General features: G+C 38.6%; 1 protein-coding gene across 2 annotated transcripts in view; it reads right to left on the reverse strand.

Moving 5' to 3' along the window:
- Positions 1–20,798, reverse strand: part of BBOX1 (gamma-butyrobetaine hydroxylase 1) — a 67,683-nt gene that overhangs the window by 17,854 nt on the left and 29,031 nt on the right. For both annotated transcript variants that reach the window (XM_021083235.2, XM_021083236.2), the window contains exon 4: positions 19,846–20,044. In XM_021083235.2, coding sequence (XP_020938894.1) covers positions 19,846–20,044 — 199 coding nt within the window. The remainder of the gene's footprint in view (positions 1–19,845; positions 20,045–20,798) is intronic.

A 20,798-nucleotide genomic window follows, 5' to 3' on the forward strand; every position in this document is an offset into this window, starting at 1 on the left:
TCTTGAAAAATCTTAGAAATGTCACCCGATCTACCTTTCTTCCTCCTTATAGAAATGAATTGTGCCAGGAAGCCTCCTGCTGACAATTGTTATGACTCTAAGCTTTCACTTATCCTTCTCAAAGCCAAATGCCCAATAAAACACAGCAGAAACAAATGCAAACATGAGCCATTGGCCTCTGTAGAAAGCCTTTTTTAAAAGCTCACCTGGGGGGCCTTAGTGCGATTAGTGTATACTGACATGTACCTCCTGTTAATGACATATTCTTAGGTTGTTCTAGGTAAGGCGACAACACAAGAAAATTATTAAGAATTTCCATAACTGAAGCAGATTGTTCTAAAGCTGAAAAGGCAGGATCAGTATAGCATCTAATTCCAATAGTATAGACTTGCTTGGTATTGTGCTGAGGCAGGTATTTGCAACTGTAACAAATAATACCATTTTTGCCAAAGATGTTATTAAACAAACCTAAGTTTTCACTGAGCTATTCCTACCATTGTTGACACTTACTTTTTTAGCTCTCCTAGCTAAAATAAATAAAAAAATTTACAGTTAACCAACCAAAGGAATATTATATTGCTTATTATTTCCAACTAGAGTTGTGATGCTTCCCCATGTGATTGCGTAGATGCAGTCACTCACCAGACCTCCAGATATTTATTTTTTCATTACCACTTTTTAGACCATCCAAGGGGCCAGGAGTTGAGGATGCAGCAGCACATAGAATAGACATGGTACTTGCACCTTATGAAACTTATAGTCTATAACGGAAGACAATTTAGTGTGATCTTTCTTCCAAAGCTAATGTACAAGGTGTTATGAGAGTAAGAAGTGATGGTTAAGTGGAGACCTGAAGATTGGTGGGATTTACATAGAAGGGTAAAGGTCATAAGAGGCAGAAAAAAATAGCTTGTGAGAAAGCCCAGTGGAGGGAGGGAATATGGTATATGGATGTCAGAGAAGGCAGTCTGGGCTGGACCAAAGAGGATTTGTTCTATAGCTATCCTTGGCTTCCCTTCAAATTTCTGCTTCCCTATAGTCCTGTAAAATCTTATCCCAAAACTCATTACATCAGGGACCTGAGTTCAAGCATAGCTTTATCTCATAGCATTTAAACCACTGCCAACAATGTTTGTTGAATGAAGACATGGGCTCTAGAATTAAAAATTGTATTATTTTCCTGATTGCCTATTAACTTTAATCCTAGGCTAAGCTATATATTTTAGGTATATTTAAACCATGAATGCTTTAGCCACTAATCATGGTGGTTGTTTTATTTCTAAGGGAAGTGCTACAGTTATTTGTAAACAATACTTGGCAAAATTGTTGGACTTGTGTCTTAAAAAGTCATTCTCTTTTCAGTTCTACTTGTATTTTGGGCACATATTTATATTGCATTCTTGAACATGAATGAAATTAAAAAAGTTTATACCATTAATATCTCCAAATATAAACATGAAATACAAAAGTAACATTTCTTATATCTTGTGTTTCTCTTACTCAAACCACTGAACTAATATGGAAGTCTCTATAAGACATGAAGATATGAGGTAAATATGGAGGATTTGGCATGGTGGTGATTTTAATCTCTCTGAATTCTCCATGCAAGGCACTTAGGGTGCAAACCCCCAAACTCAGGGATGATATCCAGTCGAAATTAGGTGACAAGATATTTCCATGAACCTTCAAATTGAGTGGGTACACAGACCTTCCAAGGCTATAATACATGGTATATAAGTAGCTGCGTAGGAGGAAGCACAAGGAAGCAATAGGTACTTGATGGATCTGAAAAATTCCCAAATCACTAACAGATTTTCCCTGAAAATTGCAGTAGGGCAATTTGAGAATGGCAGTTCAATCTGGGAGGTGAATTTTCACATTCCAATATAGATGAGTTCAAGAGGTCTGTGATAAAGAGTTGGAATACTCTGGGCCCCATAAACTCTAAAAACTTACCAGATAAACTCCTTTCCATGACAAAGCTTCCTTCTGAGAAAAAGACCCCAAATTGAGCATTACAGGGACAAAGGAAAAAGGTTTAGATGAAACTAAAGGAGAAAGATCAGCAGGTCTTAGAACATTATGAGCCATAGTTTTGAAATATAGCTTAACATCAACCTGTCATTTCTCCCTTTAATAGTTAAGAAAAAAAATTCATATAAAAATTAGCAACATAAAAATGATTAAGGTTTAGTCTCATAGTTATTTAAAATAAAGAAAGAATAAATAGCAAAATAGCACACCTGTGGACAGTATGGGCTAGAATATCCCCAAAAGACAAAAAAATATTATTTTTTCTATTTCTAACATCTATTTTCTATTTATACCTAACTTTTTAAGCTTTTGGTACAATATATTAAAGAATAATTGACATCAGAAACTCAAAAATGAGGTGCTATATTGAGCAAAGAAAAAAAATGAAGAAAGTTATTAAAAAATGAAGACTAAATTGAATGAAGACTACCATATGATCCAGCAATCCCAATCCTGGGCATATATCCAGATAAACTATAATTCAAAAAGATACATGCACCCCTATGTTCATAGCAGCACTGTTCACAATAACCAAGACATGGAAGCAACCTAAATGTCCATCAATAGATGAATGGATTAAGAAGATGTGGTACACATACAATGAGTAGATGGAATACTACTCAGCCATAAAAAATAATGAAATAATCCATCTGTAGCAAAATGGATGCACCTAGAGATTCTCATACTAAGCAAAGTCAGTCAGAAAGAAAAAGACAAAAACCATATGCTATCACTCCTAAGTGGAATCTAAAATATGGCACAAATGAATCTATCTACAAAACAGAAATAGACTCACAGACATAGAAAATATGTTTGTGCCTGCAAAGGGGGAAGGGAGAGGGAATGGGATGGACTGGGAGTTTGGGGCTAGCAGATGCAAACTATTACATTTAGAATGGATAAACAATGAGATCCTACTATATAGCACAGGGAACTACATCCAATCTCTTGTAATAGAACATGATGGAAGGTAATATAAGATAGGGAATGTATATATATGTTTGACTGGGTCACTTTACTCTACCCCAGAAACCAATACAATATTGTAAATTGACTCTACTTTAATAAATAAATGAAAACTAAATTAGAAGGAATGCAAGCTCAAATAAGCATAACAGATACTGCTTTTAGATAACCAGAGGATAAAAGTGAGAAAAATTTAAATGTCAGAAAAAAAAAAAGAGAAAGAGATAAGAATTTGAGAGAAGATAACAAATTAAGAGGATAAGCAAAGAAGATTTAGTGTATATACAATAGGTATCCTTAAAAGAAGAAATCCAAAGGAACAGAACAATACTAAAAACTACAATTCAAAAAAATTCTTGAAATTAAAAAAAAAAAGTGATTTGAAACTAACCATAAAAGGTCAACCCATGTAATCCCTAAAAAAGTTGCCCCAGAAAAACCAACTAGAAGATATAGTATGTAAAAGTACTAGTCTTTAAAGAAAAAAAAATTCTTTTAAGAATCTAGGTAAAAGATCAATTTGCATATAGGAAAAGAAAATTAGATTACCAATAAAACTATAGTGTGAGATATATTAGACATGTTATGAGCCAAGAATTTGATATTTAGTCAAGTTGATTTTTAAGTATAAAGGTCTTAATTTGCTTTCAATATGCAAGAATTAAAGGAATATTATTCCCCCCCCAAAAAAGAATATTATTCCCATGAGCTCATACTGAGGAATTTATAAGAGAATGGGCTTCAGACAACCAAAGGGAAAACACTGACACAACACTGGTACTGATTGGTAAATTTATATCTACCAATAGAACTAATTTTATGTAAGGAGAAAAAGATATCAGAAAATTAAAAAGTTGGGAAACCAAACTGTAATGCTGAGAGAGGCTTACTGGGGTGATAATACTTTGAATCAGAAAAGTATACTTGTGAGTATGGAAGTGAGTACCTTAAAATTCAGGGGAGCCATGATATGTGGAGAGAAAGAGAAGATTGCAATTGGCTGGGACTTGTGGATGGATTATGGAGTGGCTGGAAAGTTTCCATTTCTTGACCTGGATGGTATTTAAGAATATTTGCCTTAGTAATTCCGTAAGCTATACATTTGTTTTATGTGATTTTTCTGTATCTATGTTATATGTAACCATGAGAAGTATTTTTTTAATTTACCTTTAAAGGTTAATAATACGCTCAATAATAAAAACGAAGACAGGTAATAATAGAAAAATGACAATGATCTCTAAAAACATTAAAAAAAAGTCACAGCAACTTGCTCCAAAACTCCTAAAGGCCTTCATTATGAAAAACTTAAAATGCAGTGTATTATTTACAAAAATCTATGAGATTCCATACTAAGCATATTTAATAGGTTTTGGGGGTGGGAGGAAAATTGTGCTTAATTTATTTCATCATAAGAATTGGATGTTAGTGTAGATTATTAATGTGAATAATTAAAATATTAACTTTATCTTCTCTTGTGACAAGTGATCAGATTCTTTGTCAATTGTCCTTTTCCCTTTGCATAAACAGTTGGCTATAATTTGAATTTCAGAGAGAGGAGGGAATGAGTGCTCTGGTGCTGTCATTATGGTTTAGTTGGAGAACTTTCCATATAATCCCATAAAATTATTCTCGTGCATCTGGACTAGCAGTATGAGTAGAAGCAACAGTCAACAATTATTCTGGCATTTGGAACACTGGGAAAATGTTAGATAACAACCAACCAGCAAGGTAGCGTGGTGTAAAGAAAAGATTGCAGACTGCTGAGTTAGGTAAACCTGAGTTTGAACCTGATTCTCCTGGCCTCGGTTTCCTTACCTTTAAAATGGGGATAATGATTCTTATCAGAATTGTCAAGGTTCAAAATTGATAGTAAAGCATGGAGTTCAAGACATAGAATATTGAAATTTATTTTCTCCCTTCCTAATAATAGCAGCTGCCTGTCTTGGCTGCCCAGAGTATAACCAAGGAGGTAATGGGGACCATGGGAGATTGTGGAGAGGCAACTGACTTGTTAGGGTATCTCATAAATTTCCTCAAGTGATTTCTAGAGGGGCATAAGACACAGAAATTAGTTTTCCTTTCATTCATGAGACAACCTCATACTCAAGTGGTTTTGTTGGCAGCAACTTTACTGCAAAACCTAATATTACATAGGGAACTCCACTGATAACTTGGCTGATAACTTAAGCTGGGATTCACAATGGCTAAAAGAACATGGCTTGTCATTTTGCTTAGGAAACCCTAATACTCAGAATATACATTTTAAAGCCCCCCATCCCCATCCTCAAATACTGTGGTCTTTAGTGACTCTAAAACCACTCATTAAGAATTCTCAGGGTACATTTCTCACAACGTAGGGTTAAATTACAACTAAACTCATAATTCAGACAAGTTTTCTTCATTTTCTTCCCAAGTCTGAGTTGCTTCTAGGTTGGTTTTTCCTAACTCAGAAGCCATTTTTATTCAAGAAGGGCTGTGTGGTTTTCTCAAGCAGTTTCTTGGCTAGAAACTTCAGCAAAATGGGTAAATTGGTTTATCTTTCCCTGTTCAGTCCCCCCACTTCACAAATGTTTTCTAATAACATGTTCAGCAAAATGGGTAAACTGGTTTGTCTTTCCCTGTTCAGTCCCCCCACTTCACAAATGTTTTCTAATAACACGTATATCAAGCAAGCAACTGTTTCAAAGTCAGATTTGGAGGCAGTACTAATGGTAGGAGCAATTTTTAAGAGGCGGGATGCCAAGGCATAATAATATTTTTCACTCATTATGTCCTCAGTTTCTAAATAATGTGTGAAATGCTGCTGGGCTGGCTTACAGAAACTAGCAGAAATCCAGTGCAAGCTGGAAAGGAGACAGACTTGTACTCCCCAGAGGCCATTTCAATATTGTTAATTCTTAACTGACCTGGCTGGTGTATTTGACAAACAGCCCAATAGAAATGTCTGCTGTTTGACATTATTTCAGTCATCTGATGAAGCCTGCATGCAAGGCACTCATGCAGATGCAAACTGGGCAATAACAGCAGCGTTTTACATTTTCCTAGCAAATTTTCACCTAAAGGCCTCAAAGGGCATGACTGGTATTAAAACACTCCCAAGGAAAGAGAAGAGCAAGTCCTCAGTTGAGCAGCATCATAGAGCAACAGGAAGTTACATGAAAAGTTTAGATCAACTTCTCACCTATAAATAGCTAGTGGTGAGGCCATGATTAAGCTGTTTCCCTATTGGTCCAGGGAGCAGCTCTCTGGGCAGTAATGCAATACAGATGGTCTGGGGTGTTGGGTTCTTAATTCTTTCCTAAGCTTTTTTGAAATGAAGTGTTCCAAAGTATTTATTTCTATTTTTGCCTGACAATTTGTGGCCTTCTAAGTTTTATTCAGCAATTATATAAAACTTTCATGCTTGTCTCTATAAGACAAAATTTGACTATCACGAGGATCCATAAATTTCTTTTCTTTTACCCCTTCTCCTCACTGCCTATCACTATCTTTATTTTATTCCTGATGTTAGTGCTTCAGAAGGGTATATGTAAAAATTTTCACCTCATTATTCTTATTAGTCTAATCCCTGTTACATGTGTTCCTGCCTCTTGCTTGTGCCAAAAAATAAAACATTCTTAGAAGAAGAAAGAATAAAATCTGAACTTCTAGGCTCTCATCTGAAAAGGAGCCTTGCTAGCTAAGGCTGAAATTGGCATTCTCTTCTGCTTGACTTTCTGCTAAGTTGATCACGGGGTTAATTTTCTTCTTTTTTTTTTTCCCATGTTTTTTAATTACTCAAATGAATTTATCACATCTGTAGTTGTATAATGATCATAACAATCTGATTTCACAGGATTTCCATCCCACAGCCCAAGCACATCCCCCCACCCCCCAAACTGTCTCCTCCGGAGACCATAAGTTTTTCAATGTCTGTGAGTCAGCATCTGTTCTGCAAAGAAGTTCCGTCTGTCCTTTTTTCAGATTCCACATGTCAGTGAAAGCATTTGATGTTGGTGTCTCATTGTATGGCTGACTTCACTTAGCATGATGGTTTCTAGGTTCATCCATGTTGCTAAAAAATGCTGGTACTTCGTTCTTTTTGATGGCTGAGTAATATTCCATTGTGTATATGTACCACATCTTCTTGATCCAGTCCTCTGTTGAAGGACATTGAGGTTGTTTCCATGTCTTGGCTATTGTAAATAGTGCTGTAATGAACACTGGAGTACATGTGTCTTGGCGAGTCGTGGTTTTCTCTGGAAAGATGCCCAGGAGTGGGATTGCTGGATCAAATGGTAGTTCTATCTTTAGTTTTCTGAGGAATCTCCATACTGCTTTCCACAGTGGTTGCACCAATTTACAATCCCACCAACAAGTGTACTAGGGTTCCTTTTTCTCCACACCCTCTCTAGCACTTATTGTTTGTAGACTTTTGGATGATGGCCATTCTGGCTGGTGTAAGGTGGTACCTCATCATGGTTTTGATTTGCATCTCTCTAATAATGAGTGATGCTGAACATCTTTTCATGTGTTTCTCGGCCATGTGTATGTCTTCTTTGGAGAACTGTCTGTTTAGATCTTCTGCCCATTTTTGGATGGGGTTGTTTTTTTTGGTATGGAGCTGCAAAAGTTGTTTATAAATTTTGGAGATTAATCCCTGTCAGTTGATTCATTTGCAAAGATTTTCTCCCATTCTGTGGGTTGTCTTTTTGTGTTGTTTAGGGTTTCCTTTGCTGTGCAGAAACTTTTAAATTTGATTAGGTCCCATTTGTTTATTTTTCTTTTTATTGTCAATACTGATAGGTGGATCTGAGAAGATGTTGCTGTCATTTATGTCAGAGAGTGTTTGGCCTATGTTTTCCTCTAGGAGTTTGATAGTGTCTGGTCTTCTATCTAGGTCTTTAATCCATTTTGAGTTTATCTTTGTGTATGGTGTTAGGGAGTGTTCTAATTTCATTCTTTTCCAGTTTTCCCAGCACCACTTATTGAACAAGCTGTCCTTTCTCCATTGTATAATCTTGCTTCCTTTGTCATAGACTAGTTGGCTGTAAGTGCATGGGTTTAATTCTGGGTTTTCTATCCTGTTCCACTGATCTATATGTCTGTCTTTATGCCAGTACCATGCGGTTTTGATGATTGTTGCTTTGTAGTATAGTCTGAAGCCCGGGAGCCTGATTCCTCCAGCTCCATTTTTCTTTTTCAGGATGTCTTTGGCTATTCTGGGTCTTTTGTACTTCCAAACGAACTTTAAAATATTTTGTTCAAGTACTGTGAAAAATGTCCTTGGTAATTTGATAGGGATTGCATTGAATCTGTAGATTGCCTTGCGTAGTATAGTCATTTTGATAATATTAACTCTTCCAGTCCAAGAGCATGATATGTCTTTCCATCTATTTGTGTCATCTTTGATTTCTTTCATCAGCGTCTTATAGTTTTCAGAGTACAGGTCTTTTGTTTCTTTAGGTAGGTTTACTCCTAGGTATTTTATTCTTTTGGATGTGATAGTAAATGGGATTGCTTCCCTAATTTCCTTTTCTGCTTTTTCATTGTTAGTATATAGAAATGCTATCAATTTCTGTGTATTGATTTTGTATCCTGCAACTTTGCAAAATTCGTGGATAAGCTCTAACAGTTTTCTGGTAGAGTCTTTAGGATTCTCTCGGTATAGTATCATGTCATGTGCAAATAGGTATAGTTTTCCTTCTTCCTTTCCAATTTGGATTCCTTTTATTTCTTTTACTTCTCTGATTGCTGTGGCTAAGACTTCCAAAACTATGTTGAAGAGTAGTGGTGAGAGGGGACATCCTTGTCTTTTTCCTGATCTCAGCGGGAATTCTTTCAACTTTTCACCATTGAGAATGATGTTCGCTGTGGGTTTGTCGTATATGGCCTTTATCATGTTGAGGTAGGTTCCTGTTATGCCCACCTTCTGAAAGGTTTTTATCAGAAATGGGTGTTGGATTTTGTCAAAGGCTTTTTCTGCATCTATTGAGAGAATTTTGTTGAGGATTTTTGCATCGATGTTCATGAGTGATATAGGCCTGTAGTTTTCTTTTTTTGTGGAGTCTTTGTCTGGTTTTGGTACCAGGGTGATGGTGGCCTCATAGAATGAGTCTGGGAGTATCCCTTCTTCTGCAATTTTTTGAAATAGTTTCAGAAGGAGAGGTGTTAGATCTTCTATAAATGTTTGATAGAATTCACCTGTGAAGCCATCTGGTCCTGGACTTTTGTTTGTTGGAAGTTTTTTAATCACAGTTTCAATTTCAGTTCTTGTGATGGGTCCATTCATCTTTTCTATTTCATCTTGGTTTAGTCTTGGAAGATTGCACTTTTCTAAGAATTTGTCCATTTCTTCTAGGTTTTCCATTTTATTGGCGTATAGTTGCATATAGTGGTCTCTTATGATCCTTTGTATTTCTGTGGTGTCTGTTGTTACTTCTCCTTTTTCATTTCTAATTTTATTGATTTGAGTCCTCTCTCTTTTTTGCTTGATAAGTCTGGCTAAGGGTTTATCCATTTTGTTGATCTTTTCGAAGAACCAGCTTTTCGTTTCATTGATCTTTTCTATGGTTTTCTTTGTTTCTATTTCATTGATTTCTGCTCTGATCTTTATGATTTCTTTCCTTCTACTAACTTTAGGTCTTGTCTGTTCTTCTCTCTCGAGCTGCTTTAGATGTAAAGTTAGCTTGTTTATTTGTGCTTTTTCTTGTTTCCTGAGGTGGGCTTGTATTGCTATAAACTTTCCTCTTAGGACGGCTTTTGCTGCATCCCATGGGTTTTGGAGTGTCGTATCTTCTTTGTCATTTGCTGCTAGGTATTTTTTAATTTCCTCTTTGATTTCTTCAGTGATCCATTGGTTGTTTAGTAGCATGTTGTTGAGTCTCCACGTGTGTGTTTTTTGCAGTTTTTTTCTTGTTGATTACCAGTCATATAGCATTGTGGTCAGAAAAGATGCTTGATATGATTTCAATTTTCTTAAAGTTACTGAGGTTGGATTTGTGGCCCAGGATATGGTCAATCTTTGAGAATGTTCCATGTGCACTTGAGAAAAATGTGTATTCTGTTGCATTTGGATGAAATGTCCTATAAATATCTATTAAGTCCATCTGGTTTAATGCTTCATTCAGGGCCTGTGTTTCCTTATTGATTTTCTGTCTGGTTGATCTGTCCACTGCTGTAAGTGGGATGTTAAAGTCCCCCACTATGATTGTGTTATTGTCAATTTCTCCTTTTAAGGTTGTTAGCAGTTGCCTTATATATTGTGGTGAAACTGTGTTGGGTGTGTAGATATTTAAAATTGTTATAACATCTTCTTGGATTGATCCTTTGATCATTATGTAATGTCTTTCTTTGTCCCTTAAAATATTCTTAATTTTAAAGTCTATTTTATCTGTTATGAATATTGCTACTCCAGCTTTCTTTTAATCCCCGTTTGCATGAAATATTTTCTTCCATCCTCTCACTTTCAATTTGTATGTGTCTGTAGAAGTGAAGTGGGTCTCTTGAAGACAGCATATATATGGGTCTTGTTTTTGTATCCATTCTGCCAGTCTATGTCTTTTGGTTGGGGCGTTTAGTCCATTCACATTTAAGGTAATTATTGATATGTATGTTCTTATTGCCATTTTATTAATTACTTTGGATTTATTTTTGCTGCTCTTTTTCCTTTACTTCTTCTCTTGTTCTTTTCTGCCTAGAGAAGTTCCTTTAGTATTTGTTGTAAGGCTGGTTTAGTGTTGCTGTATTCTCTCAGCTTTTGCTTATCTGAGAAGGTTTTGATTTCTCCTTCATATCTGAACAAGAGCCTTGCTGGGTAGAGTAATCTTGGTTGGAGGTTTTTTCCTTTCATCACGTTGAGTATATCATGCCACTCCCTTCTGGCCTGCAGAGTTTCTGTTGAAAAATCTGCCAATAGCCCTATTGGGGTTCCCTTGTATGTTATTTGTTTCTTTTCCCTAGATGTTTTCAAGATTTTCTCTTTGTCTTTAATTTTGGTCAGTTTGATTAGTATGTGTCTTGGGGTGTTCCTCCTTGGGTTTATTTTGTATGGTACTCGTTGTGCTTCCTGGATTTGAGTGAGTGATTCCTTCCCCATGTTAGGGAAGTTTTCAGCTATTATCTCTTGGAATATTTTTTCTGTCTCCTTCTCTCTCTCTTCTCCTTCTGGCACCCCTATAATATGGATGTTGGTGTGTTTCACGTTGTCCCAGAGTTCTCTGAGACTCTCTTCATTTGTTTTCAATCTTTTTTCTCTTTTCTGTTCTGCATCCGTAATTTCCACTAATCTGTCCTCCACCTCACTTATTCGTTCTTCTGCCTCCTGTATTCTGCTGTTAGCTGCTTCTAGTGAGTTTTTGTATTTCAGTTATTGTATTTTGCGTCTCTTCTTAAGTTTGTATCTTGTTATCTCTTTGGTCAGTGTTTCCTGTAAGTTATCCATCTTTGCCTCCAGTTTATTCCCAATGTCTTGCATCTTCTTCAGCATCAACAGTCTAAAGTCTTTTTCCTGGAGGCTGAGAATCTCCTCATGGCTTAGCTGATTTTCTGGGGTTTTTCCTTTCTCCCTCATCGAGTTATAGTTCTCTGTCTTTTCATTTTTATAGGTTTTTGGTGTGGTGACCTTCTTACAGATAATAGAGTTGTAGCCTCTCTTACTTCTGATGTCTGCCCCTTTGTGGCTGAAGTCAGTATGGGGGCTTGCTGTAGGCTTCCTGATGGGAGGGGCTGATGCCTGCCCCCTGGTAGGAGGAGTCTATTCTAATCCCTCTGGTGGGTGGGGCTTAGTCTCTGGATGGGATTAGAGACAGCTGGGTGCCTGAGGGGTCTTTAGGTAGCCTGTTTACTGAGGGGTGGGGCTGTGATCCCACCTGGGTTGTTGTTTGCCCTGGGGCTTCTCGCTGGCTGACAGGTGGGGCCAGATTTTCCCAAAATGGCCACCTCCAGAAAAAGGCGCTGCTGCTGAATATTCCCGAGAGCTTTGCTTTCAATGTCCTTCCCTCACAACAAGCCACATTCACCCCTGTTTCCCCAGGATGTCCTCCAAGAACTGCAGTCAGATTTGACCCAGATTCCCTTGGAGACTTTGCTTTGCTCTGGGACTCAGTGCGTGTGAAAGTCTGTGTGCGCCTTTTAAGAATGGGGTCTTGGTTTTCCCCAGTCCCATGGAACTCTTGCGCACAAGCCCCACTGGCCTTCAATGCCAGATGCTCCGGGGCTCTTTCTCCCTGTGCTAGATCCCCACACGTGATGTGTGGCTCAGAACTCTCACTCCTTGTAGGTGAGTCTCTGTGAACCAGTTAGTTTCCAGTCTGTGGAGCTTCCCACCCAGGAGGTATGGGGTTGTTTATATCACGAAATCGCCCCTCCTACCTCTTGATGTGGCCTCCTCTTTTTCTTCTGGAGTAGGGTATCTTTTTTAAGGTTTCCGGTCCATTTTGGTGAAGTGTGCCCAGTCTTTAGTTGTGAATTTTGTTGTTTTTAGGAGAGAAGTTGAGCTCCAGTCCTTCTATTCTGCCATCTTAATCCCTCTTTCCATGGGGTTAATTTTCTTATGGAGGACTAATAAATGGTGTCAATACTAAAAAAGAATTTTTGATGTCTTAAACAAATTCCTCAATATCTTAGCATAGTTTTCCTTTCATTAAGATTTTCTGAAAGGAGTTCCCATTTTGGTGCAGCAGAAATGAATTCAACTAGTATCCATGAGGATGCAGGTTCGATCCCTGGCCTTGCTCAGTAGGTTAGGGATCTGGCATTGCTGTGAACTGTGGTGTAGGTTGCAGATGCTGCTTGGATCTGGTGTTGCTGTGGCTGTGGTGTAGGCCAGCAGCTATCACTCTGATTCAACCCCTAGCCTGGGAACCTCTATATTCCATGGGTGTGGCCCTAAAAAAAGAAATATTTCCTGAGAGATAACTGTGTGTGAGACAGTGAGCCACCTCTAAAGATAATCCTGATTAGGCCACCATTTTCTGTCTGCAAGGAGCTCAATATGACAGTGGTGATGGAAATGAGATATGCAGGCCTTATTGTCAAAGGTTATCCTACTAGTAGTTACAAGCAAGATGACTAGTTTATACACAATACTTTTAAAAATATGATGCTGAATTCTCCTCTCCAACCCCATCTCTGTGTCACCCAACCCTACGCACATGATAGATATAAATTATAAACCCTGACTTTTGCCAGTTTATTTAGTTGTCCAGCTAACAGAGAAGGAATTCTCAGGTTATGCTTTTGCCTTTTTAGGGAAAATCATCTGAACTTCTCAGTATTGTATAATTATAGTCCCAAAAGACGATGACCAGCAAACATTACTACAACTCAGCAAATAAACAGTAGTGTTCTGTCAGAATAGAGTAGTTTATTTTCTTTCACACTATATGCATCATCCCTAAAGGGGAAATCTTCCACAGGAGACAGAAATTGCCTAACTAGATGTTACAACTACATGGGAGAGAGGAGAATTTCCATCTCTTTTTCTTTCTCCCTTTCTCCTTCCTTTCCTTCCTTCCTTCCTTCCCTTCCTTCCTTTCTTTCTTTCTCCTTCCTTCCTTCCTTCCTTCCTTCCTTCCTTCCTTCCTTCCTTCCCTCCTTCCTTCCTTCCTTCCTTCTTCTTTCTTTTGCTTTTTAGGGCTGCACCCATGGAATATGGAAATTCCCAGGCTAGAGATTGAATTGGAGCTCTAACCACAGACCTATGCCACAGAAATGCCAGATCTGAGCTGCTTCTGAGGCCTAGACCACAGCTCATGGCAACACCAGATCCTTAATCCACTAGTGAGGCCAGGGATAGAACCCGTGTCCTGATGGGTACTAGTCAGATTGGTTTCTGCTGTGCCACAATGGCAACTCACATCCCTTTTTCTGGATGGTGCTGATAGCACAGAGCTGAGGCAGGCAGGGAGAGGGCTTCTCTCCCCCAAGCTGCACTGGTGGCCCCGTCACAGAAGGATGTAGTGGGGATGGTGATTGGAAGAAAGGAGGAAAGTGATTACTAGGTTGAGTGAGAAGGGCACAACAGACCAAAAAGCAGCCCAAAACAGAGGAGGGCTTGGAACCAGTTGTTTGTAGACAGAATCAAGGCCAGGAGAGGAGACCCATCCAAGAAAGAAGGTGTTAAGTAAGAAGGGAGGAATGCACTCAGAGCAAGCAGAGAAAGGAATGGCTTTTTTCCTTTCTCTTTGAATGGTGGCTGCAGTTGTTCCTTACCAGCTCTCTCCAGTGGATAAAATGGTTTGGGGCTACAATTGACTAGCTTTGGGATGGGAGATTCTGTATGAAATGATATAGTCATAATATGTGTATTAATTTCACACCTATTGGCACAGCAGTAGTCTGTATGAATTTGGAGTCTGGCTTCATTCTCTCTGGAGGTTATATTGACAGATGACTATCACCCCATCTTCACCATGCTTTCACCAAGCCAGGAGAGCATCATTCTTCAGCTGGGTGCTACCTTTTAACTCCTGTTGGCATGTATTGACTGCCATCTTTCCTCATTTGTAATGCCAAAAGTCCAAGGCTACTTTGCAGTTTGTTACCTGATTATGGAATATGTATGGGTCTAGATTCTCTAGATGATGTTAACTAAACTCTTTACATTTACTCACACACAATAATCATGAAAGCTAATTTTCCATAAAGTAGAAACCCAAAACTAGCTGAGAATAAAATGCCTAGCATAGTACCCTGCACATGGTGAAGTATTCAAGGAATGGTAGTTGCATGGAAGAGTAAAACAACAATACCACCAATCAAGACATTCTCTTTGATTGACAGTGATTTCACTTTCTTTCAGAAAGAAGGTGGGATGCATTTTTTTTTTTTTTTTTGTCTTTCTGTCCTTTTTAGAGCCGCACCTGCGGCATATGGAGGTTCCCAGGCTAGGGGTCTAATTGGAGTTGTAGCTGCCGTCCTATGCCAGAGCCACAGCAACACCAGATCCAAGCTGTGTCTGTGACCTACACCACAGCTCACGGCAATGCCAGATCCTTAAACCACTGAGTGAGTGAGGCCAGGGATCGAATCCACAACCTCTTGGTTCCTAGTCGGATTCATTTCCACTGCACCACGATGGGAACTCCTGGGATGCATTCTTGAATGCATTATTCTAACTTGGTATAATCACAAAAGATGGCAGTAGATAGCGTATAGTTCACAATGACTATTGCCCATTTGGTTAGATTATGTCATAAAATTAAGATCATTTTTTTTCAAGAATGATTCATTTTTTTAAAGAAATGATTCAGAAAGCTAGTTTTGTTGATTTTTTGAGGGGGGAGGGGCCAGATATATGGGACATGGCTCTTGGCCCCACTCTGTAAAAATTACAATGAAATGTAATGTAAATGAAAAGTTAAAGTCTTCTTGAAAACGTTACCTTTTTACATTCTGCTTTACATGTGTATGTACTTGACAAAATTGACAATGGGAGTTTATCAACTCTAATTTTTTTTCTCCTGGAAAGAGTTTATCATTAAGGCAGAAAGGTTACTGAGCATTTCACATGACTGCATGAAAAAATATTGTTTAGATGATGTGCTGTCAAAAAGATAAGTGAGAGAATATGGATGTTGAAAATGATGTAAACTTTCATTCTCAAAACTATTACTATTTTGATTTAGTAGGTGAACATGATTTTATAATTATGAAATGCTCTAATAATTATTACAATCATCTACTGCTTTATAGTTCTTTAAGAACTCATGTAGGACTTCCCATCGTGCTTCAGTGGAAACGAATCTGACTAGTTAGATCCCTGGTCTCACTCAGTGGGTTAAGGATCCAGCATTGCCCTGAGCTGTGGTGTAGGTTGCAGATGCAGCTCGGCTCCTGCATTGCTATGGCTGTGGTGTAAGGCCAGTGGCTATAGCTCTGATTCAACCCCTAGCCTGGGACCCTTCATATTCCGTGAGTGTGGCCCTAAAAAGACCAAAAAAAAAAAAAAAAAAAAGAACAGAACATGTAGCTGTGAATTCATTAATTATTTATTCCTTGGCTACCATACACTAAGACTGCACAATGTTCTGGAAGCTACTATTTTTGTTTATTAAACCGATCATTTAACAATGGAGGTGACAGCCCAACCCCAAAATAGATAATTCCCATTTTAGACTCATGCAATTCAAATTCTCTAAACCTGTAACCCTATTTGAATGGAAAAGTACTAGGTGGGTATTAGTTTCCCAAGGCAACCAACTAGTATTGTTCTTGGCATCTAAGCAAGAATGGAAACCAGGCTCCTTGAAAAATTTACCCGGAAAGCAAAGTTTATCTTCAACAGCCTGCACTTTCCTTTCTCTGTCCCTCTCCTATTTTTGGCAGACCCCCTTCTCCATTATTTATTGCCATCATTTATTCTTTCCGTTCACTCAGAAACCAACCAGTTATTTTTCAAACAAGAGTAAGGCCAATGGAGAGACAAAGACATGAAAGGGAGAGACCCTGTCTAAGGCAGCTACTGATTCTGCTGTAAAGATTAAGTCATGTCCAGGCATTACCACAGCACAAAGAAGACGATGACAAAGGCCATTTAGTCTACATAACTGTGAGAGTTCAGGGGATGGAAAGAGCCCAGGGTCAACACCACCTTTCTTTGCACTGCCCCTTCCTGTCAACCAGAGGGTTATAGCCTTTTCTGAAAATTAACATCATCTGTAGAGTTTCTAAAAGTCCTGATACCCAGGCCAAATCCATGTCTTGTTTAAAAAAAAGAAACAACTCTGAGATGGGACCCAGGTGTCAGTATTTTTTAAATCAGCTGTTCTACTGTCCATCCTAGGTTGAGAACTATTGTTCTAAATCTCTTTTTTTTTTTTTTTTTCTTTTTGGTGGCCACACCAGTGGCATGTGGTCATTTCCTGGGCCAGGGATCAAACTGCCACAAGTGACCTGAGCTGCTTAATCCACTGTGCCATAAGGGAACTCCAATATCTCTTCTTTTTAATTTTTTTACTTTAAAAAATCTTTAAAACATTGACTATTTTCATAAAAAATTATTTATGTCACTCAGTATATGGATTTCCTGGCCAGAGATCAGATCTGAGCTGTAGTTGTAACCTACACTGCAGCTATGTCAATGCCAGATCCTTTAATTCACTGTTTTGGGCTGAGGATTGAACCTGGGTCTCAGCACTCCAGAGACACCACCAATCCTATTGCACCACAATTGGAATGCCCGATATCTCCTCTTTTTTTTAAGTCTCATATTATCCTAACTTCAAAATAGAAAGGTAAATAACCTCAGGAAAAAATAGTCATTTTTCTCATTCTGTTGAGAAACACTCCCCCACCCACCCAAACAAACAAACAAATCAAATCAAATCAACAATGACAAAACAATTCTCTCTGTAAGTCCTTAAGGTAGGGAATTAGAAGTTACCAAAAGAATTACAAATCAAAAAAGAGATCTTGGCAGTCATTGATGAAAGAAGCAGTAAGGTGGAAAGAATGGTATTTCTGGGAGTGTGGTATAATTTGAAAGATTTAGGGAAGTGATCATCTGCTGAAGGTGAGATTAAGTTAAACATATCTGGTCAGATGCAAAGATCTTGGACAAAGGAAATGGAATTGTAGTAGGAGGTCTGATTTGTCTTGACAACAAACCTTTAGTATTTATTCCAATATATTTCACAATATTAGATCAAGAGCCAAATTATTAAGCCTTTTTAGGACTTGTAACAACAAAATAAAACACAAGTCATAAATCAGGACTAAGGAATCTGACCCTCAGTGTGATGGATGAGGGTGGAAGTTAGGGAATTGTAACAAAGAGCCCCTGGATCTGGCCACTGTTCGGAAATTGTGAAATATGTTGGCATCAGTACAAAAAGTATCTTGTCAGCAAATAAAAACTAAGTAAAACAACATAGAAGAGATTTGTTTTGAAGTGTTCTGTTTGCCTCCGGTGACTGAAAGCATCTTTTCCATGTTCTTCCTTTATTTTATTATTGATAGTGAGGTAGATTAAGAACCCCAGGGATGGGACATACTCAGATTCCAAGTCTGGTTTCTTTTTTAGTCCCTGTGGGACCTTGGGTTATAGCTTAGTTCTCTGGGCTTTAGCTTCCTCATCGGTGAACTCAGGGATAATATCAATTTCAGAAAGTTGCAGAAAAATAAAATACAAATAAGACAGTTGAGGCTCTTAATGATTTCAAGACTCTTCCTCCTCTTTCTTTTGTCTGTTGTTAACTGCTGTCTCTCTAAGGCAGCTTAAATTTTTACGCATGTGTAGGGGGCGGGGGAACTTTGCACAACACAAATATATTGATGCCAGAAGTAAATTCTTGGTTTAGGGGTGGGGACTGGGTCAGCCAAGCTTAAACATGATAGTGTCTCCTGTCATGAATAAATTTGCTCAAATCATTGGGGGCAAGTGACTAAATATATATTTTTTCTTTTTCATTACGGTTTATTACAGGACATTGAATGTGATCCCCTGTGCTATACAATAGGACCTTAATTGTTTATCCATCCTATATATATGAGTTTGCGTTTGTAACTAAATCTTTTTTATCCTCTGTTTATCTACAGATGAGGTCTTACTCTAGATGAGCAAACCTAGTGGCAAAATCAAAGGCTAGCAGGGCCCTTGCAAGTCTGAGGTGGGGGGTAGTGGGCAGAATCTGTGAAACTGGAGAGAAAATGCCCTTTTCAAGGTTCAGCTTTGTCTTACATCCAGCAGGCTGTCAGCAAGGAGGGGTTTAATTTGCCACATTTGATTTTTCAACAAAAGTCAGATCCATGTTTAATGTAAAATCTCCCAGTTTTTAAGTGTTGACGACTAATTCCACTTTCTTTCAACATCACATTGGCCAAACAAAACACATCTGAATACCGCCTGTGTGCTACCAGTCTGCAACTTTTGCATTTTGAAGATCACTTTCACTTTTCATGCCCTCTACTCCATGAGCCGGAGAATAAGAGAATAAGTGGTCTGTTGCAAATGACAGGCCAACTCTAACCGTTAGAAATACGCCAGAGCCCCACTTCCAGGTAAGTGTTTCCTGTTGTTAGTGTTTCATTATCCATAATTGATGTTACCTCCCAGGCAATTCTTATGCAAACAGCCACTTATTCCAAAGTTAAAGTCAGTTATGTTTCCCGTTACTTGCTAAAGCTTGGAGACAATTTTCTGCATGTTACTTTTATCTAAGGCATCAGGTGGCTGATTTCAATTCCCCAGGGCCCCACTTAATTTTGCACCAATTCTTGGGAGGTAAAACGTTAATTTTCACATTTCTAAAGTGGGATATTTTTAATGAGTCTTAGAGAAATAGAGTTTTCCATTCTACTTGTTAGGGTCTGATTTGTGTACTCCCCAAACTCATAGGATGAAGCCCTAGTGTGACTATATTTGGATAAAGGTGGTTAAGGTTAAGCAGTCTCAAGGGTGGGGCCCTAATCCAATAGGACTGGTGTCCTTGTAAATAGAGGAAGAGATACCAGGAGTGCAGGGACCCAGAGGAAAGGCCATGTGAAGATGGTGAGAAAGCAGCCAAACCAAGGAGAGGGCTCTCACTGAGAACAAAGCCTGGCAGTAGCTTGTTCTTCGACTTCTGGCCATCAAAACTGTGAGAGAACTGTGAGGAAATAAACTTGTGTTGTTTAAGCCACCCTGTCTCCAGTACGCTGTTGTGGCAGCCCTAGCAAACCTATCAACCCCCCACCACCATCCTGCCTTTGCATCTGATGACACTCATCATTCTCAGAGAAATCACACTTTTAGATTCCCATCGGACTCCCTGTTCAAGACATGCTGGACATTTCTGTGCCATCAATCTAGTCCCTTGTCTAGGAACCATATTGCACATCATATATAATGTGTCATGGCAGAATCCCGACTATTTGGTGACTCACCCATAAAATGTGAGATAAAGGAACCCGATCCTTTTCCCAAGTTTTAAAATTTCTCCTCGTCTGTCAGATGCTCCTGTGAGTCGCACTATGCCAATTTTCTTGAGGCTGGAGAGCCATTTGTATGCCTGCTCGTCATCTTTTAAAACATCTTCAAAATCCAGAGTTGGTAGCTGGAACTTTGAGCCCCAGTACTGACATTCTATCAATGAAGGAAAAGAAGAGACCAGAAGGAATTACATTATTTTTAACATACAACGAGAAACTCATAGAAGGGACAAGTTCATTGAAGCTGACCTTTGGTCTGTCCTGGAATTGACTACATTTCAGTCGTATTAGAAGAGCTCTTTTTCCCTGGATCCAGGACAGCCTACTCTGTGCTGTCTGACTACGACTGTGCCAGACTCATGACAGGCATTCACTCTAGCACATTTATTGAGAGAATGATGTTTGTAGATGGCTCTTGATACATGTCCTCAGGGCTTCTCTGCCTGAACATTGCTTAGAAATAGCCCTGAAACACTGTATATTTTAACACCCAAGCTATATTGCTCAACTCCACATAGAGGATAAAATCAGAGGACTGTGATAGAACAGCACATGCCTATTCCTGGCAGTGGGGGGATGTTTGCCATGGTAGAAACAGCTCCCTCTTCCTCTTATTTTATCTGATAAGAAGTTTTCTCTGGGGTTGGTTTGTTCATGGGAGTCAGCAAAAGCTGTCTCTGGGGAGGAAAGGTGAAAGTTGTAGCTGTGGAATGCATAGACCCTTTGGTGAAAATGCCACCTGAGATAAAGGCAAACACCTTTCTTAGCTCTCCGATTCCTCATGATTAATTGCTCAAAAAAATGTTTACTTGAGAAAACAGAAAGGAAAACAATAATGTTCTTGCCAACCAGGCTTTCTCAAAGGAGGTGGGACACAGAAGAAATGTAATTTTGCCAAGGGAAATAAC

Source organism: Sus scrofa, chromosome 2 (genome assembly GCF_054392235.1).
Source record: "Sus scrofa isolate SSC_HxYL_T2T_F1_AM1 chromosome 2, Sscrofa_HxYL_maternal_Yorkshire_Landrace_v2.0, whole genome shotgun sequence".
Classification (NCBI taxonomy): Eukaryota; Metazoa; Chordata; class Mammalia; order Artiodactyla; family Suidae; genus Sus; species Sus scrofa.